The following is a 25,747-nucleotide window of genomic DNA, read 5'->3' on the forward strand; positions in this document are numbered from 1 at the left end:
AAAGGCTAAACTATACTTTAGTGTTGCATCTGAAAGAGGCCATTGTGTTGTGGATCAATTTCTTGGCTAGAAAACAACCACAGCAGAGATCCCTGAAGCTGTGGGGATGGGCCTGGACCTATCCTTTCCTTGTCTCTCAAGGCCCTAGCCAAGTAAAATTTGCCCCAATGTGCTTGATCCCCCCCCCCTGCACAAACACACTTCTGGCCACACAGACAATCCATTAGCAAGGGAGACTTATTATAAGTTTTCTTACATTTGGTCACATGACATTGGGCTTGTTGCTGCCTCCATGTCGGGACTTGGCTCACTCACGAAGATATCCCCTTTGCAGGTCACTGACCAGATGGCCCGCTGGGAGGGGGGGGCCTGGATTTGCCGGCTCTCACAGCAGGACATGCTCAGTAGAGCCAGCTGAGAGGCACAAAAGGAACAAAGGGTTAGTAATGGGAAACATGAACGGTTTGAGCATTTGCTACACTTTAAAAAAGAAGCCTATGGCCAACATGGCCTCACTGCTCCTTGTAACACCCCAGTCCTAGTTGCTGCCACCCAAGACCCAAACTCCATTTGCTAAGGGACAATGTGAAAGTCCTATAAACTAATCATGAACTCATTCTTCATGTGTGCATCTTTATGTAGTGAAAACAGAACCATCTACGCACAAGAGGAAGGAATCACAAGGATTGGAGCAGTACCATTGAAAAACAGAAAACAAAGAAACAACTCCAACAGAAGAATCCAAAACCTACCAATGATAATTGTGTGTGCTCAACAGGCATGGAATACTGACTGACTGCTGTTGTTAGTGATGATGATGGGAATGGAAAGGAGTATTCTGGAAAGGAGCACGTCTGGCTGGCTGGCACCCTGAACTGGAGTCTCCACACTGCAACATTTCGTGGTAGGCCTACTCATCATTTTCCTGATGGTGATTATCTAACACTATTAACAGTCTTTAGAGCGTGGATGGAGACCCTGTGGCCCTCCACATGTTATTGGACTCCAACGCCCATCAGCCATCATGGCCAACAGCCAGGGAAGATGGGAGTTAAAATCTAGCAATACCTAGAGGGTCATGGGCTCCCCATCTCTGCTTTACAGGGAAACACCACCAGAATGACACATATCCCTGTAATTTTTCCTGTGGTTTGTGAAGCTTGCTTGTCACAAGCGTAAAAAAAAGAAAGATAAAATGTACCTGTGCAGGGTTCCGTACAGTTGGCATCCAATCTAAGCAGGGTTGTTTAGTTGTATAGAGTTAGCATACCAGCACAGTATATTCCCAGGCCAGGGGTTGTAGGCATATTGGAGATTCTGTTTAAATGTGATGTCAGCCATGTGGGACAATCACATGAGCAAGATTTGGCTTGTGTGTGTGTTGAAAATACAGGTGGCATTGCACTTACACTGGGCCTGAGACAGTATATGTTTGTTTGTTTTGATTTGATTTATATTTCACCCTTCCTGCCATCAGGAGCCCAGGGCGGCAAACAAACGCACTAAAGACACTTTAAAACATCATACAAACAGACTTTAAAATACATTAAAACAAAACAATTTTAACAACATTCTTTAAAAAAGCTTTGAAGACATCTTAAAAAAAGGTTAAAAACATAGTTTATTTTTTTTAAAAAAAGGTTAAAAACATATTAAAAAGCAATTCCAGCACAGAGGCAGATTGGGATAAGGTCTCAACTTAAAGGCTTGTTGAAAGAGGAAGGTCTTCAGTAGGCACCGAAAAGATAACAGAGATGGCGCCTGCCTAATATTCAAGGAGAGGGAATTACTCAGGGTAGGTGCCGCCACACTAAAGGTCCATTTCCTATGTTGTGCAGTACGGACCTCCTGATAAGATGGTATCGGCAGGAGGCCCTCACTTGCAGAGCGCAGTGAGTATATAATAATAATAATAATAATAAATAATAATAATAATAATAAATTTAATTTATGTGTCGCCTATCTGGCCAGTGGCCACTCTAGGCGACATACATACAATAAATATGGCAGAATACAATATAAAAATACAGTGAAATATATAAATTATAAGAGCAAACAATACATAATAGGAGGCATTTAAAACAGAAGAATATTAAGCCTTCCCAGAAGTCGCGAAAGCCTGCTGAAAAAGCCAGGTCTTTAAGGCCTTGCGGAACATATTCAGGGAAGAGATGTGCCGAAGATCTTGCGGGAGGGACTTCCAGAGGGTGGGGGCCGCCACTGAAAAGGCCTTCTCTCTAGTGCCCGCCAACCTGCTGCTATAAGGGGTAAAGCGGTCTTTCAGGTACCCTGGTGCCAAGCTGCATAGGGCTTTGTACACCAAAACTAGAATCTTGAACATTGCCTGGTAGCAAATGGGCAGCCAGTGCAATTCTTTCAGCAGCAGGGTGACATGTTGGCGATACCCTACCCCAGTGAGCAGTCTCACCGCCGCATTTTGCACCAGCTGCAGCTTCCACACCAACCTCAAGGGCAGCCCCACATAGAGCACATCACAGTAATCCAGCCTAGAGGTTACCAGTGCGTGGACAACAGTAGTCAGGCTATCCTGGTCCAGAAACGGCGGCAGCTGTCTTACCAGCTGAACCTGGTAAAAGGCACTCCTAGCCACTGAGGTCACCTGGGCCTCTAGCGACAACGATGGATCCACGAGCACCCCCAGACTACGGACCTCCTCTTTCAGAGGGAGTATGACCCCATCCAAAGCAGGCAACTGACCAATCTGAACTTGGGAACCACCACCGCAGAGCACCGCCATCTTGCTAGGATTTAGACTCAGTTTATTAGTCCTCATCCAGCACACCACCGAGTCCAGGCAGTGGTCCATGGCTTGCACGGTCTCTCCCGATTCAGATGCTACAGAGAAATAGAGCTGGATATCATCTGCATACTGCCCACACCTCGCCCCAAATCTCCTGAAGACTGCTCCCAAGGGCTTCATATAGATGTTAAACAGCATGGGGGACAAGATGGTACCCTGCAGCACCCCACAGCACAACTGCCAGGAGGCCGAAAGAAAATCACCCAATGCTATTCTCTGAAAATGACCCTGGAGATAGGATCGGAACCACTGTAAAACAGTGCCTCCATCTCACCAAGTCAGCCTAGAAGGATACCATGGTTAATGGTATCAAAAGCTGCTGAGAGATCAAGTAAGAGTAACAGGGTTGCACTCCCCCTGTCCTTCTCCCGATAAAGGTCATTCATCAGGGCGACCAAGGCCGATTCAGTCCCATAACCAGGCTTGAACCCAGACTGGGATGGGTCAAGGTAATCTGTTTCATCCAAGAGTACTTGCAATTGCTGCGCCACAACCCTCTCAATCACCTTCCCTAAAAAGGGGGTATTTATGACTGGTTGGCAATTGTCGCAGACCAGTGGGTCCAGGGTGGGCTTTTTCAGGAGTGGTCGGATCACTGCCTCTTTCAGGGTGACTGGAACCACTCCCTCCCACAATGATGCGTTGGCCACACCCTGGATCCACTCGCTCAAACCTCCTCGGCAAGCTTTAATAAGCCAAGAAGGGCAAGGGTCGAGAGGACATGTTGTTGGCCACATCAACGCAAGCACCTTGTCTACAACATCAGGCTGCATCAAATGAAACTGTTCCCAAGAAGTTGCAGCAGATGTTGCACTGGACACCTCATTGGGGACTGATGTAGATGTGGCATCAAGACTGCTACAGAGGCGAGCAACTTTATCCTCAAAGTACCTTGCAAACAATTCACAGTGGGCCTCCGAAGGGTCTAAAACTCCATTTCCTGGAGTTGATGTCAACAGACTCTTGTCAATATGGAAAAGCTCCAGTAGACGGCTACTTGAGGATGTGATGGTGGCAGAGAAGTGGGCCTTCTTCGCCGCCTTCACCGCCACACAGTAGGCACAGTTATGATGTTTTACTCGTGCCCGATCAGCCTCACAACACATCTTTCGCCACTTGAGCTCAAGCCGTCATCCAGCTTGTTTCATTGCCCTTAAACTCACTGATGTACCAAAGTGCAAACCGGGCTCCAAAATGCCGGAGAGGGCGCTTGGGTGTAACTATGTCAAGAGCCTGACGCACCTCGCTGTTCCACAGCGTGACAAGGGCTTCAACAGGGTCAACTACTCTATCTACTGGGAACTCCCCCAGGGCATTCAGGAATCCTGTGGATTCCATTAGTCTCCGGGGACGGACCATCTTAATCTGTCCACCACCCCTGCAGGGAAGGATCGGAGCCATAAGTCTAAACTTCACCAGGAAGTGGTCTGACCATGACAATGGGGTGACATCCACCCCTCCCCATCTCCAGACCACCTCTTCCTCCAACTGGAGCAAAAACCAAGTCGAGGGTGTGCCCTGCCCTAGTGTCAGGCCAGTGACAACTTGAGATAGCCCCATGGTTGTCATGGAGGCCATGAAGTCCTGAGCCAGCACGCTAGAGGTGGCCTCAACATGGACATTGAAATCACCCAGCACTATTGTTCTGGGCTCCTCCAAAACCACAGCCGGGATGACCTCTGGCAGCTTGGTCATAGAAGCTGCCGGGCAGCAGGGTCAACAGTACATCAGCAGCAACCATAGTTTCCTGTCTCCTCAGCCCAACACCAGGTGCAGGCCCTCACAGCTAGCTCCAAGATAGAGTGGCTTCCTGGTGACAGAGATAGAAGTTCTGTAGACCACAGCAACTCCTCTCCCCCATCCCTGCAGCCTGTGCTGGTGTTGCACTGAGTATCCAGGTGGGCAAAGCTGGGTCAGATCAACTTCTCCCAGCTCACCCACCCAGGTCTCAGTAATGCACTCCAAATTGGCACCTTCATCCACAAGCAAATCATGGATGAGTATGGTCTTATTGTGTACCGATGTGGCATTAAACAACAACACACACAGGCCAGTGGGCACAGCAGATGAACAACAAGGAACTCATGCATTAGAGGAGTGGCAGCAAGGAACAAGGCACAGATAGCCTTGCCCTCCTCTTCTATGGTAATTCACCACCTCCCCATGGCTATATTTCCCTCTACCCATGATCACTGAAATTGAGGTGGCATTACCCATGTTCCTCCGTACTAAGGTCCTAAACACCTGATATGGACCCAACAAGAGCCCACCAACAAAACCTGCCTGAGCCAATTATCCCAATAGGCCTCTGCGAGAATTGGGAACAGTCCTACCCATTCAAACTTTTTCACACAGGGCCCATCTACTCCCCCTCCTGTCTCATACTCAGGGAGGGCCAGCCTTTTGCCAGTTACAGACTCTCACTCTGAAGGCATCTGGCGACTTTCTCCTATCATTCAGTTCACTGCACAGGCTCTCACCCTGTGCAGGAACTACACATGAACCACACGCCCTCCCCACCACCAATCTCCTCTAGATTTCTTTAACTGAAAAATAATAAAACAAAATTAAAAAAAGGTAATAGAAGGGGGTAGCGCCCTTGCCAGGGTCAGGCAGGGGGACCCAGTCCTTGCAGCACTTACTAGAGACTTCAGCTGTCTTGAGAGACAGCAACCCAAAGGAGCGAGCAGCAAGCACCCAGATGCTCAGATACTCACTCCCAGGGCAGGTCTTCTTCAGTCACCTAGTGCTGCAGCTGCTCCCCCTGAATTAAATTTAGGAGGGTGAGCAGATATAGAGCTCAAATTTGTGGGAAGATGTGAGAGGTATAAATTAAATAAGGTAGGAGCTAGGATACAGCCTTGCCTAACTCCGTGTGTGAAAAGCACTTACCGCTATTACTGCATCGCACCTGGGCTGACATACTTTGATATAAACTTTGGATCAAGAACAACAATCTCTTGTCCATGGTCGACTGCTTCAGTTTACTCCATAATCTCTTGCATGAAATAAGATTGAAAGCTGGTTTTAACTCTATAAAAGCTTGCCTTTTTTTGGTTTGGTGTATTTCTCTGCTAAGTGAGACAATACCAAACAGTGGTCTTGAGTAGAATGCTCTGATTTGAACCCAATTCGCTCTTCGCCAAAGATATTATGGTCACTAATCCAAGTTTTCAGTTTGTTGCATAATAAACTGGCATAAATTTTTCTTATGATGAACAGTCAACTTATTGGATGGTAGTTATTGGGGTCCTGCCTGGGACCTTTTCTTTCTGGGGGTTGGACTCAATGGCCGTATAGGCTCCTCCTATTCTGTGATGTTATAATGGATTTCAACCATATTGAAGGGATGTTACCTGATTTGTTAATAAGAGAAAAGCCAACAAAGGGGTCCACCCATTACTATTTTACTTTAATAGTTCCGGAGGGATATCATCTGAACCTGAAGCTTTTCCAGGTTTTAGCTGCTGTATTAATGCTTTGACCTCATTTATAGTAACTGGAGGCCGTTCAGGAGTGTCAGGAGGCAAATGAGAAGGATGGATTGCTGTAAAGTGCCTCTCCCAAACACTAACTAGTATAGGGCAGTCAACGCCACCTGAATTATGTCCTAAAGCACCAGAAACTAAGTGTGAAAACATTGCAGTGTTCTCGGAATAGGAGACAGATACCAGTTGCTGTCATGAATTTTGTACAGTTTATTGGATCTTAAAGAGTTTTATACTTTTTCCGCAGCTTGCAATAAGAGAGACAAACAACATTCATTATTTATACAATGATTTAGATAGGCAATGTAATTCACTCCTCAGGTTTGCACACTCTTTATCAAACCAGCTCTTAGCATGGCCCTGTGGACGTTTCAAATGACATGGTCTGGATTGTAAATTTAAACATAATTTAGACACCAAGGATTCAAACCAAATTCTGGAGCAAAGTCAGCAACTATTTGTCTACACAATTCCAATATTTGGGGTGAATCAACGAGCTCAAGAAAAGCCTCCTCTGTTGCATTGGATGATTCTTTTATTGTCCTCTGATACTGAGCATTTTAGACGGTAAATGCTGTAAATTTAATCTGAATTTCTTTGATAAAGCCAAAGTTAGCTGCAGGGGCAGATGATCACTGTCAGTTCTCTTGTCTATCTCAAAATTTAATATAGGGTCTCTTAGATCACTGGAAATCAAAGTACAGTCCAACACACTAGACCCCTTAGGAGACATAAATGTAAATTCACCCTACTTGTCCCCCATCATACCATTTAGTACATATAATCCAGTTTGACTGACAAATTGCAGCAGACATCATATGTCAAAGTTGGCCAACAGAGGGAGGAGGCAAGGTCCCACAGCGAAAGCCATAGCTCAGTGCAGAGCATCTGGTTTGCATGTAAAAGGTCCCAGGTTCAATCCCCAGCATCTCCAGATAGGGCTGAGAGAGATCCTCCCTAAAATCCTGGAGAGTTGCTGCCAGTCCACGTAGACAATTCTGAGCTAGATGAACCAATGGTCTGACTCTGTATAAGGCAGCTTCCTATGGCCCTATACTGGATCCAGGTCCCAACTCTTGCCCTTGGCAAACATTTCTAATGAGATGGGAGTTTAAAACAAATAGGCAAGCTTCAAATCTGATGCACAAGGATGGATTTTTAAAAATGCATTGTTTCTTTTGAAATGAAGCAGGTCTTTGAACTTACCCAGTCATGCATTTCTTGCTCGGTGGCAGCTGCTAGACGGATGGGCCAGCGTTGCTTGGTTTTTTCTGGTGTATACAGAGCAAAGGAATGCTTGGCCTCATTGAGGATCTCAACCAGGATGGTGACTTCGTTGAGGAACACATGGATGTACTTGCAAAAAAATACACACAACACAAGCTTTTTAACTGACAAACACAGATAATAGTAATTGAGTCTGAGCATTTTTTGCGAAGTTGGCGGAAGGCACCAGGTAAAGAGTCAAGGGGAAGGGCCATAGGTCATTGAGTACAGCATCTGCCTTGAATGCAGAAGATCCCTGGTTCAATCCCTGGTATCTCCAGGCAGGACTGGGAGAAACTGCTGGCTGAAACTCTGGAGAGCTACTACCAGTCAGTGCAGACAATACTGAGCTAGATGGACCAATGGACTGACTCAGTATAAAGCAGCTTCCTAGGTCATAATTCAGTGGGTAGAGCATCTGCTTTGCATGCGGAAGGTGCCAGGTTCAATCCCTGGCATCTACAGCTAGAGCTGGGAATGTCCCTGGTCTGAAACCCTGGAGAGTTGCCCTCAGTCAGTGTAGACAATATTGCGCATGATGGATCAACGGTCTGACTCGGAATAAAGCAGTTTCCTATTGGTTGTATCCAATTACCTTTTACTCAGAGTAACCTTATTGAAATTAAAGGACTGAAGTTAGGATGTCTATTAATTATACAGCCACAAGAGTGGCTGTACACTACAGTCAGCATGGATTTTTCACATTCTGCAATGTTAAATTGAAAATACCCCCCATGCCATTCTGATGATTCCCATAAGCTCATTTCAGAACAAAACCTTACAAAACCTATAGTCCTGAACTCAGAAACACTTGCTTAACAACCCTCTAAATTTTCATGGCGGTACACAAAACAGAAAATCGAGAGTTCAAAGTGTAAAAAGAGAGAGAGAAACCACACCCCTTTTGGACTTTTTCTGTTATGTTCTCATAATCTGTTGAAATTCATTAAAAATCAGCCATGTTCACAGAGTACCTGTAATCCTATTATTGACCTTGCTCCATACCGTGACCTTCATCTTTTGCAGTTTAAAAGTTTAAAAATGACTGGCTGATTTTTAATTAAGAAATTTAGCATTGAACTCAATGATAACGCCAGGCATGCTCAGTAAGAACCAACTGTCAGCGTTCTAAAAGCCAGACTCCCAGCTGCTGGGCTTGCCTAATCAGGGGGCCACACCCACACCAGACATTTCTTTCACTTTAGACAGTCATGGCTTCCCTCAAAGAATACTGGGAAGTGTAGTTTGTGAAGGGTGCTGAGAGGAGACTCTTATTCCCCTTACAGAGCTCCAGTGACCAGAATAGTTCAACAGTCAGCCGCTCTGACTGAAGCTCTGTGAGGGAAATAGAGCATTTCCTAGCAACTCTCAGCACAGCTTGGAAAAGTTACTTTTTTGAACTACAACTCCCATCAGCCCCAGCCAGTGCCATGCTGGCTGGGGCTGATGGGAGTTGTAGTTCAAAAAAGTAACTTTTCCAAGCTCTGACTCTCAGCACCCTTCACTAACTACACTTCCCAGGATTCTATGAGAGAAGCCATGACTGTCTAAAGTGAAATAAAGGTCTGGTGTGTATGTGGCCAGGGACAGCTTTCATTTAAATTTGGGTGGGAGGCTACATGTGCCTGCTGTAGAATAAAAAGGTGGGGGAAACCCTGAAAAAGAATACTGTTCACAATGTTTCCTTTTGGAAAGGGGCTTTCCTTCTGCCCAGTGCCCACCCACCCACCCAATCTCCTCCTTTTCCCCTTCCTGCCCTCCTCCTCCCTCCCTGCCCTCCCCCAGGTCAGTTTCACCTATCCTAAGCATGACTGCACAGGAATAAATCCCATTGAACTCAAAAAGCATGCAAATGATCAAACCTCCCCTCCTCCCCCTCCTTTCCTCCCCTCCTCCTTCCCCATTCCCCATGGTTTTACCTATCCTAAGCATGATTACACAGGAGTAAATCCCATTGAACTCAATAAGCATGCAAATGATGAAACCTGCCATCCCCTCCTCCTCCCTCCCATCACCTCCCTTTTGCCTCTTCCCTCCCCCTTCCCCCTCCCCTTCCAATCCCCTCCTTCCCCCCCTCCCCATCCTTTTGCTTCCCTCTCCCCCCTTCCTCCTTCCCTCTACTCTCCCCTCTCCCTCCTCCTCCCCCATAGTCAGTCTTACCTATCCTAGCTATGATTGCATGGGAGTAAATCCCACTGAACTCAGTAAGCATGCAAATGATCAGACCTGCCTTTCCCCTCCTTCGTGTCTCCTCTCCCTTCCTCCCCTCCCCTCTTCCTTTTTTCTTCTCCCCTGCCCACTCCAGGCCTCCCTTCTTATGGTCAGTTTTACCTATCCTAAGCATGATTGCATGGGAGTAAATCCCACTGAACTCAATAAACATGCAAATGATCAGATCTGCCCTCCTCCTCCTCCTCCTCCTGCCTGCTCCCCTCCCCATCCTGTGGTCAGTTTCACCTATCTTAAGCATGATTGCAGGGGAGTAAATCCCACTATCTCATGCAAATGATCAATCCATTCTTAGCAAACTTGCACAGGATCCCATTTCTCACCTCCCGGATTAAAAAGCAGAGAATTCACTAATAGGCAAAAAACCTTGCAGTTTAAGAACGTACCTATAGCCAACAAATATTTCTATCAAACTTTAAAAAGCAGGGAAATTGGGCAGCTATAGTGAATGCACCAGGACAGCAGAAGACCTGACCTCTCTGAGATATTGTACTGCCCTACAAATTTGTAGCATGCAAATGATCAAACCTGATCTCTCTGAGATATTGTATTGCCCTACAAATTTGTCAAAATGCAAACACAATTTGGGTTGGTCTTTCACAGTCCAATCCACTTCCTGTGTAGCTTGGAAGAATTTGGTAACATGTGCCAATTAGTGAATATAAGAGGATTAGTGAATACAAGAGGATTGTGCCTAAATGTTTGCCTTGCACCATATTCTAATGCATATTTATGCATTGCGACATTTTGCTGTGCTAGCTGGTGACTCTGTGTACATGCACAAATTCTAACATGAATACTGCTTATGGAAACAGAATGTCGGAAGGCAGAGCTGGGGTCCCAATCCCAGGGAGCTGGATCCCGGAGAGTTGGGAGAAGAGTATTCGGATGGATGGCAGAGGGAAGGGGGAGGAACTTCCCCCCTTTGGAGCGAAGACGAAACAGAGGAACTGCCAGTGATAAGGTTGCTTAGCGACGGGGAGCCTGAGCCCTCCCTGGACATTCTCACGCATCCCCCTCTTTCAGGCTCAGAGCAAGAGGGGAAAGAGGGAGGGCTGCTCACAGCCGAAAAGCGGGGAGGCAGTTTACCATCAGACCCTCCCCTATCCCCCATCCTGGAATCGGAAACTTCAGAAGAGGAGGGGGTGATGCTTCCCCCCTCACCGCGCACACGCAGACAGCTGAAAAGACAGGAGAGAAGGGGGGAAGGCGGGCAGTACCTGAGGGGCAGTTAAGGAGGAGCGAAAGATTGCGCGCCCGTTTGGCCCCTTCTTAAAGAACAGGCGGGAAGAAGTCCCTTGCTCTGTCAACTTTCTCCCAATGCCGCAGGACCTGTATCCCTGTATTGCTTCATGAGAAAACGCAGTCTTTGTTTGGACATTACCCTAATAAAACACGAATTAACTACAGCCGTTGGTCTGGTTCCTGAGTCACATCCTGGGCCTGACACAGAACAGATTAACTGCCAGCTCTAAGGATGCCAGATTCAGTTGACAGTCAAATCTTTGTGCCAGTAGCTATTTATTTCTATTTCTTTTTATCAAGTATAAATATTTTCTTCTGGATTTTTGCTTGGGTGCCAACAAAGGTCAGCTTCAGGTCCTTTTAACTAATGCACATTTTTCTAGTTAATAAGCTACATGTTGGGTGGTTTCTCTGAATTTTTCTTACTGCTATTTGAAATATGATCAGGTTTGATCATTTGCATGCTACAAATTTGTAGGGCAGTACAATATCTCAGAGAGGTCAGGTCTCCTGCTCCCTTGGTGCATTCACTATAGCTGCCCAATTTCCCCGCTTTTTAAAGCTTTATAGAAATATTTGTTGGCTACAGGGACGTTCTTAAACTGCAAGGCTTTTTGCCTATTAGTGCATTTTATTGGGTCTACTCTGAGTAAGACTAATGTTGGATATAACCCTATGTTGTCATGGGGTGTATTCAACTAAGTTAGGTTAGGTTTTATTATTATTGTTGAGATTTTTAATGTTTTAATGTATTTGTATGTTTTTATTTTGTACGTCGCCCAGAGTGGCTGGACAGCCAGCCAGATGGGCGACTAATAAATTTAATAAATAAATAAATAAATAAGTGCTATTCAGAGAAAACCCACTGAAATTAATGAACCTAAGTTCATCATGCATTTTTCAGGAATGTTCATGGAAAGAGAGCAATTAAAATTTCCCAGGGGGGAATCCACCCCACATCACTTCATAAATATATAAAACAAATCACTGAATACAGACAGTGCAGAAAGCCCAATGTGGCTTCTCTAGAGACAACATGGCCGTGTGTATGTACCTTCTTCTCCTCATAGTGCAGGTAATAAACGAAGAGGATACTGTCCCGTGTGCCATCATTCCCAGTGAATTGCTCGAGGGCCACCCGCACATCGATCCATCGGTAAGGCTTCCAGCTTCTCCACCATTGCAAGGTTCCAGTTTTGACCCAGACAGACTGGAGAGGCAAAAACCGCCAACAGCAGCATTAAGGAGAAACCACAAGGGCCAAATATTGAAAGTACAACAGTGGGGACCATTTAGTCAGTAACTTAAGGGGTTAGTTCGGTTACTGGTGTGGCTGACAGCAGACTCTGAATGGTTGGAGGTTCTAGTCAGTGGTGAGAGCACTGAGGAAGGCGGCCGAGCTCGGGGCGTCGCGTGCGGAGGCCATAGAGAGCCTGGGCCCAGCGGTGGTGAGAGCACCGCAGAGGGAGGCCAGGCTCTGGGCATGGAGAACGCAGCGGAAGAAGGCTCTGGAGGAACGGGACGGACCTGGCGGCCGGGTGGAGAACATCGCAGAGCTGCCCGAGTGAATGTCCTGTAGCGGCAGAACAACCCGATGGTGGTGAGAGCACTGAGGAGGGCGGCTAAGTTCTGGGCGCGGCTCGGTGCGGCTCGACGTGATTCAGCGGTGCTGGGAGAACGCCGCGAAGAGCGGCCGAGTGTAGAGGGGCCATGGAAAAATCTTGGCCCAGCGGTGGTGAGAGCACCGAAAAAGGAGGGAGGCCAGGTTGGTGGTGCGGCTTGGCGGCAGCGACGGGAGAACACCGTGGAGAGTAAGAGAATGCCGCGAGGTGTAATTAGAGAGTGGGTGTGGCTCGGAGTAGTGAGAACGCCGTGGAGAACGACCAGAGACTGGATGTGACTTGACTCCCTGCTGCTCCCCCTCTATTGAAAACCTCTCTTGGGACACGGCTAGTATTGGGGGATGGCAGGGCGCTTTGCCTGGTGGATGCCTTACAATACTCAGTGGCTGGTAGATTCAATTATTTGACTGGGGGAGTGACTGGCCTCCAGTCTATAGGCGGCTAGATCCTGTGTCGATGTGAGTGAATGTGAGTGTGTGTGTACGTGTGTTTTTATTATGTGCCTGGGAGAGAGGACCTTGCACCGAGCGGGGAGACTTGTGGGGGCCCCAATTAGTGTAGTGACGGGTAGCGGCAGGTATGGTGGTGGGAGAAGGACATGCCAGGTGAGGGGAACTCGGCCCAGACATTTAGTGGCTGTGCCTTGTTCTGGCCCTTCTCACATCCACAGGATTGCGGGTTGTCCTCTCAGCCAGCTCTCGGATCTCCAAGTGCTGCTTTTAAACGCCAGATCAGTACACAATAAAACCTCCCTCGTCCATGACTTAATTGTGGAGGAGGGGGCCGGTCTGGCATGCATAACCGAGACTTGGGTGGGTGAGCAGGGAGGAGTTACTCTTTCCCAGCTCTGCCCACCTGGGTATATGGTTCAGCACTATGGTAGATCTGAGGGTCGGGGAGGTGGGGTTGCTGTGGTCTATAAGAGCTCTTTCTCTCTCGTCAAGCACCATGTCCATGTGACTACTGGTCTGGAATGCCTGTACCTTGTCTTGGGCCAGAGGGACAGACTGGGAATCTTGTTGGTGTACCGCCCACCCTACTGCCCAACGGCTTCCCTAACTGAGCTGACAGAACTGGTCTCGGAGGTATTGTTGAAATCCCCCAGACTATTGGTACTGGGGGATGTCAATATCCATGCCGAGGCTGCTTTATCAGGGGCGGCTCAGGACTTCATGGCCTCCATGGCAACCATGGGGCTGTCCCAATTTGCTATTGGCCCAACACATGTGTCGGGACATACTCTTGATCTGATTTTTGCCACTGGACATGGGGATGGTGATCTGGAGGTGGGGAATTTTTCATCTATTCCTTTGTCATGGACAGATCACCGCTTGCTGAAGTTTAGACTCACAGCGGCTTTTCCCCTCTGCAAGGGTGGGGGACCCATTAAGTTGGTCCACCCCTGGAGACTGATGAATCCTGAGGGTTTTCAAAGGGCTCTGGGGGGTTTTCCGGCTGATAAGACTGGCGCTCCTGTCGAAGCCCTGATCGACCTGTGGAACACAGAAATGACCCGGGCCGCTGACACGATTGCCCCTGCGCGCCCCCTCCTATGTAGAGCTCATACAGCTCCGTGGTATACCCCGGAGCTAAGAGTGATGAATCAAGAGAGGAGGCGGCTTGAGTGCAGATGGAGACGAACTCCTGACGGATGCAATCATGCACTGGTAAGTGCCTTTACTAAGCGGTACTCAGAAGTGGTGAGAGCAGCTAAGAAGCATTATTTTGCTGCTACTATCAAGTCATCCCTCTGCTGTCCGGCAGAGCTTTTTAAAGTTGTCCGAGGGCTATTACATCCTGGTCCTCGGGACACTATAGAGCCATCGGAAATCCGCTGTAATGAGTTTGCTAGGCACTTCCAGGACAAGATTTTATGCATCCGCCGGGACTTGGACTCCAATATTGTAGCAGATGAACCTAATGAGGCATCCAGAGCACAGTCCTGTCCTCATTTATTGGATGAGTTTCAGTTGGTTCAGCTTGAGGAAGTTGACAAGGTGCTTGGACTGGTGCGTGCGACCACTTCTGTACTGGATCCTTGCCCCTCTTGGCTGGTAAAAGCTAGCAGGAATGGAACAGCCGGCTGGGCCGGGGAAGTGATAAATGCCTCTTTACAAGAGGGAGTGGTCCCCAGCTGCCTGAAAGAGGCGGCGGTGAGACCACTTCTGAAGAAGTCTTCCTTGGACCTGGACAACTTGAATAACTATAGGCCGGTAGCGAATGTTCCATTCCTGGGCAAGGTCTTAGAGCGGGTGGTTGCTAGCCAGCTCCAAACACTCTTGGATGAAACCGATTATCTAGATCCATTTCAATCCGGTTTCAGGCCCGGTTTTGGTACAGAGACAGCCTTGGTCGCCCTGTATGATGACCTATGTCGGGAGAGGGACGGGGAGAGCGTAACTCTGTTGATTCTTCTTGATCTCTCAGCAGCTTTTGATACCATCGACCATGGTATCCTTCTGGAGAGACTTATGGAGTTGGGAGTTGGAGGTACCGCTTGGCAGTGGCTTCGCTCCTACTTGGTGGGTCGGCTCCAGAAGGTAGTGCTTGGGGACCATTGCTCGATTCCATGGGTTCTCCAGTATGGGGTCCCGCAGGGGTCAGTTCTGTCCCCCATGCTTTTTAACATCTACATGAAGCCGCTGGGGGTGGTCATCAGGAGTTTTGGAGTGCGTAGTCATCAGTATGCTGATGACACGCAGCTCTACTTCTCCTTTTCATCTTCTTCAGGTGAGGCTGTCAATGTACTAAACCGTTGCCTGGCCGCGATAATGGACTGGATGAGAGCTAATAAACTGAGACTCAATCCTGACAAGACTGAGATGCTGTTAGTGAGTGGCTTCTCTGATCAGATGGTGGATACTCAACCTGTTCTGGACGGGGTTACACTTCCCCTGAAGGAGCAGGTTCGTAGTCTGGGAGTTCTTTTAGATCCTTCGTTGTCACTTGAGGCCCAGGTAGCCTCGGTGGCATGAAGTGCGTTCTACCAACTTTGGTTGGTAGCCCAGCTATGTCCCTATCTGGGCAGTGACGACCTCGCCTCAGTTATCCATGCTCTGGTAACCTCAAGATTGGACTACTGCAATGCGCTTTATGTGGGGCTGCCTTTGAAGACGGTTCGGAAACTGCAACTAGTGCAAAACGCAGCGGCTCAACTGTTGACAAGGACCAAACGATCAGAACATATAACACCTGTTCTGGCCCGTTTGCACTGGTTGCCTATACGTTTCCGGGCAAGATTCAAAGTGTTGGTTTTGACCTATAAAGCCTTACACGGCGCGGGTCTGCAATACCTGGTGGAACGCCTCTCCCAATATGAACCTACCCGTACACTACGTGCAACATCGAAGGCCCTCCTCCGGGTACCGACTCATAAGGAGGCCCGGAGGATGACAACAAGAACTAGGGCCTTCTCAGTGGTGGCCCCCGAACTATGGAATAGTGTTACCGACGAGGTGCGCCTGGCGCCAACTTTGTTATCATTCCGGCGCCAGGTTAAAACCTTCCTCTTTTCCCAGGCATTTTAACATATTTTAGCATATTTAGCACATTCTGGTATTCTAAATTTAAATTGTGTAATATGTTTTTAGCTCTGGGGAATTTTTGTGGTATGTTTGTATTTACTATGTGATTTTATTATATTACTGTATTTTTATATTTATGTTGTACACCGCCCAGAGAGCCGTTGGCTGTGGGCGGTATAGAAATTGAATAAAATAAATAAATAAATAAATAAATAGTCAGTTGGTAGTTAGTTATCAAGATTGAGAGTTCCACAGTTGGAAGAGTTGGAGGGGAAGTGTGGTTCTGAATAGAGATGTGAAGGTCTGGGGAAAAAGCTTCGGGCCAAGGTGTTATGGCAATGTCACAATACCCCCACTGCAGGACACTTTGGGGGTTTTCTGCAAGCGATCACAAAAGGTTGTGTTCCCTGGGCGAAGTTCCACTCCAGGGAACTACAGTGGGCCCTCCTACCATACCAGGCAGCGATCGCAGAGCGCAGGCATTTCAGGGTGCAGTTGGCAGAGAGCGTAAGACAGTCCTTAGGTTGGGGACTATCTCCGGCCATCCACAAGGGGATTTCCTTCAGGGAAGGAGATGCAGATCACCATGGATGCCAGCCTATCAAGGTAGGGGGTGCACACAGAAAACCAGTTCACCCAGGGCATCTGGAGCCCAGAGAAGGCCAGGAGGCCCATCAACTGGTTGGAGCTAAGGGCTTTCAGGTTAGTGCTGCTAAACATCCTCTCACTCATCCACCACAGGCACGTCTTGGTCTGCACCAACAACATGGCTACCCAAGTGCATTTGAATTGGGGGGGCTCAAAATCAAGGGCTCTGATGGATGAAGTGAATATTCTGCTAACCTGGGCAGAGGGCCATCTCACATTCCTAGCAGCAGAATACGTCTCTGGAGCAGAGAACACTCAGGTAGAATGGCTCAGCCGCCATCAGATATTGCGTGCAGGCGGTCTTCAGACAAATAGTACACAGATTCAGGCAACCAGTGGCTGATCTGTTTGCCAGCCCAGCAAACAACAAGGTGAATCTATTCTTCTCACATTTCAGGACCCAGGGGGCCATGAGTGTGGACACTCTAACAGCAAGATGATCACAGGTTCTGCTGTATACCTTCCCCCAACACACTTTGCTCCAGGGGTCCTAAGGATAAGGGAGTTGGGACAGGAGGTGATAGTTGTGGCCCCCTTCTGGCCCCAGAGGGTGTGGTTCACAGACCTAGTCTCCATGGCCACAGGGGAACCCTGGCCACTTCCAACCAGGGTAGACCTTCTGCGCCAAGGGGGAGTTGTTCATCCAGAATCAATATTGTCTACTAAAGAGACCTGTCCTCCATCCTCTCTGGAGTCCAGTCCCCTCATCAAACATTTCCTTAGGTGAGCGGCACTATTGCGCCCCCCAACAGTGTACAGATGCCTGTCCTGGGAACAGCACAGAGCTCTTGGGGCCCTAACCAAAGCCCTTCAAGCTCATCAGGTCTTCCTTAATCAAACTCTTGAGCTGGAAGACCTTGGTTTTGGTGGCCATCTCCTGGGCCAGGAGGGTTTCAGAGATGGCTGCCCTCTCTGTAAGGAAAGAGCCCTACTCATTCCAGAGGGACTTGGTCACCCTGAGACTGGATCCCTCCTTCATGCCTAAGGTCAACACCATGTTTCAGAGGGTGCAGGAGGCTGCCCTGCCATCCTTCTGTCCGAGGCCCGCAGCTCCCAAGGAAAAGGAGTGGCATACCCTAAATGTCTGCTGAGCACTCAGGACTTACATCAAGTGCACCAAAGCGTTCAGGATGTCAGACTTGTTTGTCTCCTTCCAACCCAGCTCCATGGTGTGCAAGATTTCTTCAGCGACTCTGGCTCGCATAGCTAGGTGTTATGAGGCCTCGAACCTGGCGGTGCCCAGGGACATCACTGCTCGCTTGACCAGAGGTGCCTCCACCTCAGGAGCTTTGGCACCAGGGCTCCCCTAGCGGAGATTTGCAGGCACCCACCCAGTCCTCTACCTCCTCCTCTGCCAAGCACTACAGGCTGGATACATATGCACCTATGGAGGCCTCCTTTGGCAGATGGGTCCTGCAACAGGTGACAGAGCAGTAGGTCTCTGCCTGCAGTGATCCCAACCTGGCTGGTAGCTGCTGAGGTATGTTCCATCCATGACTCACCTCCTCCACTGCAGAAAAAGCAAACATTGCTTTTTATACTGTTTTTATATTGTATTACTGTATTCTATTATATTGTGTTTTAACGATTTTGTACATCGCCTAGAGTGGCCATTGGCCAGATCGGCGACACAGAAATTAAATTTATTATTATTATTATTATTATTGGACTTACCGTGATAAGTTGCTTTTCTGCAGGGGAAGAAACCCACCCAGTTGGACACTGGCTTCATGAGGGAAGACTTCACTGACCTACCAATTTTCATCTTTATCTTTCCTCTCCCATTCTTTTTCAACCTTGGCACAGGAGCTACACTCCCGTTTCCTTTATCTGGGTTGCCATACAGAGAATGTGGCTTCAGTCAGATAGCTGGAGTCTGGAGTCCCAGCCCACTTGGGCAACCCCTCCAAAAGATCAACTTCCTGCCAGTGGAGTGAGTGGATGGTGGCAACCCATCCATGACTCCCCTGCAGAAAAACAACTTCTCTATCATGGTAAGTCCAATGTTTGCTTTTCTCTTCATTCTACCTGCTCGACAGCCTGTTCATAGTGTCGGAAGTTCTCCAATTCCCGACGAGTCCTTTCCGTGAGTTGCTGGAAGATCTGTTTCCGCCACATGGCGTTCTGTGCTGGGGTGATGGACAGAGAGAGAGACGGCCCAGAAGATGATAAAGCTATGGCAGAAAAAAAGGACCACATGATCAAGCACCCAGTAAACTCAGGACCTGCAAACATTGCTACCTAGGACATGACAGGCAATATCCCTTGGAGAAGGGCCACCGCTCAGTGCTAGAACACATGTTTGGCACACAGAAGATCCCAAGTTTAATCCCTGGCATCTCCAGTTCAAAAAGGGCCAGAAACCGGGTGATGTGAAAAACCCCTGACTGAAATCCTGGAGAGCCACTGTAAGTCAAAAGAGAGAAGATTGGCTTAGATGGACAAACAGCCACATCCATGTCGGGAAGGACAGCAGCTCAGTGGTACAGCATCTGTCTTGCATGCAGAAGGTCCCAGGTTCAATCCTTGGCATGTCTAGGTAGGACTGGGAGATAGCTCTGCCTGAACCCCAACAGCATCAAGGGACTCAAGGTTGGAGGAGGGTATCTTAAAGCAACAAGAGAGCCCTATAAATGGCAGTGTTCTTGCAATCCTTGGGGGAAGATCCAGTATGGTTTAGTGGTTAGAGTCCTGGACTAGAACTTGGGAGACTCAGGTTCAAAGCCCTTACTTGGCCATGAAGTTCAGTGGGTAACCTTGAGCCAGTTACTGTCTCTTAACTTAACTGGCCTCAGAGGATTCTTGTGAAGATGAAATGAGGAAGGGGGAGGACAATGTATGCCACCTTGAGTTTCTTGGAGGAAAGGTGGGATAGAAATCTAGTAATAATAAAAATTAAAATCCTTAACTCAGAGACTTGTCTAGCCAAATTCCCATAAACAGATGAGGTAGTAGACCGTACCACTTTAGGCTACTACTGAAGGCTCACTACTCTCCCTCCCTCCCTCTCTGTCTCTCTCTCTCTCTCTCTCTCTCTCACACACACACACACAGAGTTAGGATTTGTCTCCCCGACAGGGTAATTTTTCCATGCGCACTGAATTATTTTGTATGGAGGAGCATTCAATCATGTCAGTTCTCACCTGCAGTCCAAAGTAGTACAAGGCAGGCAAAGGTTTAACACACACAGCTATGCATGAAAATTAGGTGTGTCTCAACCCTAAGCCTAGGTACAAGGATACCCAGTTTAAAAAGCCACCTCACAGGACTGAACTAATGGGAAGGAAAGATTGCAATGTACACATTCTGACAGGGTAACAGGACATGGAGCTAGTTCAAATGATGGAAATCTCACACACCTGACTGTACTGTGAACCACTTAAGAGAGCTGTGTGAATCCACAAAGCAGCCTCCGCCACAGACCCAGGCCCACAATGGATGCTCATCAGCTACAAAATGATCCTCTATGCCAATCGATAATGTGCTAAAAGAGGACAGGCTGGATGCCTCAGCTAAAGCACTGGCAGACGTCGCAGCTGGCTTCTTTGCCCCCTTCAAGTCAATATTAGTCCATTGCAATTCAGCTGGTTGAGAATCTGGATCCGAGATTTGTGTTTCTGGGACGTCATTAAGCCCTTTATCTGTAGAAGGGGTGGCTTCTTCAAGAGGGGAGGGTACAAGAGTCACAACTGGGTCTGCATCCAATTCTGCTACCTGGTGGGACCTGTTGTCACCAGCCGCAGATCCGGGAAGGAAAACATTGTCTAGAACCAGAGGTACCTCGGTATCAGATGGAAGGTCTCCATCACTTCGGAATATGGAACTGTTTTGTTCCTTGATGTCATCCGTAAAGAAACAGCCAGCACTTGGGAAAGAGGAGGGAAGAGAAAGGTCTTGCACTGAATCCAAGCCCGTTACCATTCACTCAAGCAAAAGCATTAGCAAGCTTGCTGAGTCAATTACATGGAAAAATAAAAATCCTCCTATCTTATCTAGTGTTAGTATTTCCCATATTGTGTCAGATTGCCCTTGGGCAGCAGGGAAATTTTTATTTTTCCATGTAATCAACTCAGCTAACTGAAAATACAAAAGACTATTCAGATTATCTTCAATAACACTTTACTGATTGCAATATATACAAGTGAGGGCTGCAACAAAATGTGGCAGTGTGGAGCAGCCTTGCTCAGTGTTCCAGCCAGCCAAAACCTTGCTTCCTTTCAGAATATTCTATTCCATTTCCCCTCCTACTTTTCCATCCCTCCCAAAATGCATTTAGTAGAAGAAATTCTCACTAAAATGCTAGAGAAATTTAATGACGGTTTTTTTTAAAAAAAAATGCAAATTGCTGCACAAACGTGGAGAACTGGATTTAAGATTGGAAAAATGAGAAGCAGAACTGAAATTGACAAGTCATTCCATTCCCAGTTGGACTACAGCTCCCATCATCCCTTGTCACTGGCATGCTGGCTGGCTGGAAGTTGGAGTCCAACAATATCTGGAGTGTCACAGGTTAGCCATCCTGGTACATATCTGATGTATGTTTCGGAATTCTTTTATGCTCATATCCAAGGAAACCTTCTGCTATTCTTGATTATTCAGTTTTCTTTCCTTTTCTTTCCTTTTCATACATATACTCTTGTTATTTTAGATTACATCCCACGTGATATATTTTATATCAGGGTTGTGTGATATATTTTCATATGTTGATGTTATTTTAAATGTTGTCAGGGGTTTTGGTTACCTGAGGAGACTTGTTGAGCTGCCAGTCTGTGATCGGTCACTGTCTCGGCTGCAAACAATTGCCTTCCATGTTTTTCCACTCAGCTCGCTTGGTGTGACACCTTGACGGAAATAAACGGCTCTGTCCTCACTGCTGATCCCCCAGACCTGGGTGGAGAGAAGAAGATAAAGGCTAAAAGTGGGAGGATGAAATAGATGTCCAGCTAGTTCGCTTGTGGCTGACACTGTAAAAGAAGCCTGGGATTGTGCGGCTACCTTGGGAGAGCTTATTTATTTATTTCTCAATAATAAATTTACATCATTATTTATTAATTTACATACTGTTTAATACCAAAATAGGCTTCAAAGCTGTTTACAAGTATAAAAAGCTATTACTGACTTTCAGGATAAATTTAAAAGCATTCCCCTTTAAGTGATTCGATGGCTGAAAAACATTGTTCAGGGCAATCCTGAAATTACTGTTTAAGAATGTTTTTGAACTATTTTTAGAATGCTTTTAAAAAATATAGTTTTATCACTAATGTGTTTGCTGTCCTAGGCTTCTTAGGAAGGGTGGTGTAGTGAAAGCAGGGAGTTCCCCTCCTCCTACTTTTACTGTCCCAGGAATCAATCCCCAACCTTGGGCAATTGATCCTAGCAAACCTGGTCTGCTAGGGCTGTGTATGCTTACACCAACCCTGCACGGTAGTACTGCCACCACCCTTCTATTGGTTATCCACTCTGGGGTGAAGGGACCCCCAGAGCCCACTGAACACCTAAGCCTCTCAGGACCAGAGGCTCGATACCCTCCTGGCCCCTTCAGAAGTCTTAAGTGAAAACGTTCCTCTAGTACACGGTAGTTTGGTCAAGCAGCCAGGACTGAACTTAGTAACTGAACCCCTTCTCTGGAATAAACACACGTGGCTTTAAAAATTAGGTAAAGTTTATTAAAAGAAAGAAAAATAAAAAAAAAGGATAAAGGATACAAAAGATAAAAAGGTACATACAAAATAGTTTGGAACAGCAAATCAAATCCTAAAACCCACACCTAAAAGGGGCAAGGTATAAATAAACAGGTTATAAAGGTTCTTGGCACAAATGAAAATAATAAAGCTAACTGCCTCAGTTGTACTTACAAAGCCTCAGCTCGGTCTCAGTAGTTAGCACCCTTCCCCTCAGGGACGGCCAGTCAGGAAGTATATTGGAGCCACCGCAGAGCATCACCATAAGCAAGGTGGTGCCCACAAGTGGAACACAGCCCAGAGACTGAGGCCTTCTCTTATAGAGAAAATCCCTGCCTCAGCTGGGAGCAATCAACTAATTTAGCAGTTCCATCACAGGAATGAGGAAACGATGTTCCCACCGTACCAGGCCCCGTCCCTCCTGGTTTCCCATAACAAGCCGTAGGAGTTTTTACGGCCTTGACGGAACCAGGCCCCTCTTGCTGATAAAGAGGTGCCAATTTGCTGTAAGCTGATACAGCTGGGGCTATAAAAATCACCGGGTCACCGGGATGGAAAAATATCAAAGGATTTAACTATCTATGACCAGGGACCCAGGAAAATAATTAAGGGAATCAAACTGGCATGACACGCCCCCTTTTGAGGAAGATGACATCAAAGGTTGAACACCTTTGATATCATCGCTCTAAAAGACATCAAGAAAAGAATTATCACAATAAAAATTACAAAACTGAATTATACACCTATTAAAAAAAATTTCAGGCATAACATGACAAGATCAGTTACAAATCACAGGATCAGCATCAGTCATCTAAATGATACATACGAGATAGAGCATCTGCGGCTTTATTATCCTTCCCAGCCACATGATTTATGATAAAATCAAAATCTTGTAATAACAGAGCCCACCTCAATAGTTTTTGGTTTAAATTCTTCATTCTGGACAACCAGCACAGGGGGAAGACCAGGGCTAACAGAAGGTTCAATAACCCCTAAGTCTAACATGGCCTGTATTTCTTTTTCCACCACTTTAGCATGTGGTCCAGTTACCCTTTAAGGGGAGGACTGCCTTGGTGGATGATCACCTGTCAAAATAGAATGTTGTGCCAAATGTGTTTTTCCTGGCTTACTAGAAAACAAAGATTGAAAATCTACCAAAACTTGGCGTAGTTGTGAACATTGTTCATATTCCAAGTTATCAGGAAAAAAAAACCTCATCAATACCCCCGTCTTGTTGACTTTCTGCCACTAGGTCCACAAACCCTTCTTCCTGCTCTTTCGCCCTAGTGCAGGCCAAAACCAGCTTTGCCCTAGACCAAAATTGCTTAAGGGTATTAATATGGTAAACCCTTGGTTTCTTTTTCGAATCAGGATAGGCCAATAAGTAATTGGTATCACTCAGTTGTGCCTTAACCAGCATGGGCCCAGTCCAGGCTACTGACAACTTGGATCCTGATTGTGGTTTTAACACCAGCACCTCAGAACCCACTGCAAAACGACGTGCCTTAGTATGAGAATCATAATAAGCCTTTTGCTGTTGCTGGGCTTCTGCTAAATTCTCATGGGCAGTCTCCAATGCATCTTTTAGGGTTTCACGCAAGTTTTGCAAATACGTAGTTACTGGTACCGAAGAAAATTCCATCTTTCCTTCCCAATCTGCCTTTAACAAAGACAGGGGGCCTGCAATATCCCTGCCAAATACCAACTGATTTGGAGAAGATTTTAAACTGGCCTGGGGAGTATCTCTATAGGCAAACATAAGAAACGGCAAGGCCACATCCCAGTTACTTGAATGTTTTACAGCATGTGCCCTTAGCATTCTTCCCAGAATCAGGTTCAGACGTTCACAAAGTCCATTGGATTCATGCTGTCCAGGCACAGACATCACATGTTCTATCCCAGCAACCTCCCATAACTTTTTAGTGAGTTTAGCTACAAAACCTGGGCCTTGATCCGATAAGATAACTTTTGGGCATCCCCACCGAGAAAAAATCTCTAATAGAGCCTTTGAAATAGCCGTGGCAGTAATGCTGCTTAGAGCTACTGCTTCAGCAAATCGTGTTGCATAATCTATATAAGTCAAAATAAATTTCTTCCCACTAGGCGTCACATTCAGTGGACCAAGAATATCCACTGCGACTCGGGCAAATGGTTCTGCTATGATTTCAGAAACTTGCATAGGCATTTTAGGGTGATCCCTAGCATGTCCTACTAACTGACAGGTTAAACAGCTTTTACAAAAATCCTGCACCCCTTTTGCAATCTGGGGCCAATAAAAGCAACGAGTTACTCGTGCTAAAGTTCTTTTTATTCCCAAATGGCCTCCACTAATAGCATCATGAGCCAATTGTAACACTTCCAGCCTATGCGCTGATGGAACTACCAATTGTTTAACAGGTTTCCAATCCACAGATGCACCCTGCGGCACATGCTCTCTGTATAACAAACCATTTTTCCAATAGAATCTTACGGTCACAGATTTAGACAATTTCAAGGGAGCATTATCTGCAGCTTCCCTACATTTTTGCAAACTTTCATCTTGTAGGAGAGCTTCCCTAAACGCCTTAGAACGAACAGAATTTAATTTCAACTCTTCCTCAGGAGATTCAACATCAGCCCTATTCCCAGCTCCGTTTGGCAGCGGCTTGTTTAAATCATCAACTTCTTGTATCCCAGCACCATCTAGTGGCAAAATTTCAATATCAGGTTCTTGCTCTAATTTCTTAACTGCACGTCTAGTTAAAACATTTACATTCACGTCTCCAGCCTTCTGATTATGTAAATAATATGCATAGGCAATATCATTCCCCAACAGGAAATCAAAAAACTGGTCAGAGTAATCATGAATTAATACTCTATGTTTTCCCGACCAGTTTTTATATGAAATCCAGACATCAGCCACATCACAAAGTTTATTAGACATCCCATAAACATGTACTGACGCTTTAATCCCTGGTAAAATTAATTCAGGCGGAATTAAATGGCGAGATAAACTCGATGCCTCACTGCCCGAATCGCGAAAGGCCGTTAACTTAACATAATTCACAAAAATAGTCTCTTTAAACATTTTGTTGGACCAAGCAATCTGGCCAGGCAAACAGGAATAGTTAACGTTGTCTGCAGGGAGTCGTTCCTTCTCTCCCTCCCCGCTTTGGAGTAGTTCCTGGGTTGGTTTTTTCTTTCCACCCCCCTTCTTTTCTCCCGGTTGAATAACACTCACCAC

The 25,747-nt window shown here is 46.7% G+C and overlaps 1 protein-coding gene across 6 annotated transcripts in view; it reads right to left on the reverse strand.

The window, feature by feature from the left end:
* The window catches only part of TECPR1 (tectonin beta-propeller repeat containing 1), a 90,577-nt gene that overhangs the window by 27,018 nt on the left and 37,812 nt on the right, over positions 1-25,747 (reverse strand). For 5 of the 6 annotated variants that reach the window (XM_061599350.1, XM_061599349.1, XM_061599348.1 and 2 more), the window contains 6 exons: positions 21,585-21,730; positions 20,203-20,708; positions 18,872-19,017; positions 12,104-12,259; positions 7,516-7,665; positions 257-414 (listed from right to left, as the gene is read on the reverse strand). In XM_061599350.1, coding sequence (XP_061455334.1) covers positions 257-414; positions 7,516-7,665; positions 12,104-12,259; positions 18,872-19,017; positions 20,203-20,708; positions 21,585-21,730 — 1,262 coding nt within the window. The remainder of the gene's footprint in view (positions 1-256; positions 415-7,515; positions 7,666-12,103; positions 12,260-18,871; positions 19,018-20,202; positions 20,709-21,584; positions 21,731-25,747) is intronic. The other variant, XM_061599353.1, reaches the window with a different exon arrangement.

This window comes from Rhineura floridana, chromosome 17 (assembly GCF_030035675.1).
Source record: "Rhineura floridana isolate rRhiFlo1 chromosome 17, rRhiFlo1.hap2, whole genome shotgun sequence".
Lineage (NCBI taxonomy): Eukaryota > Metazoa > Chordata > Lepidosauria > Squamata > Rhineuridae > Rhineura > Rhineura floridana.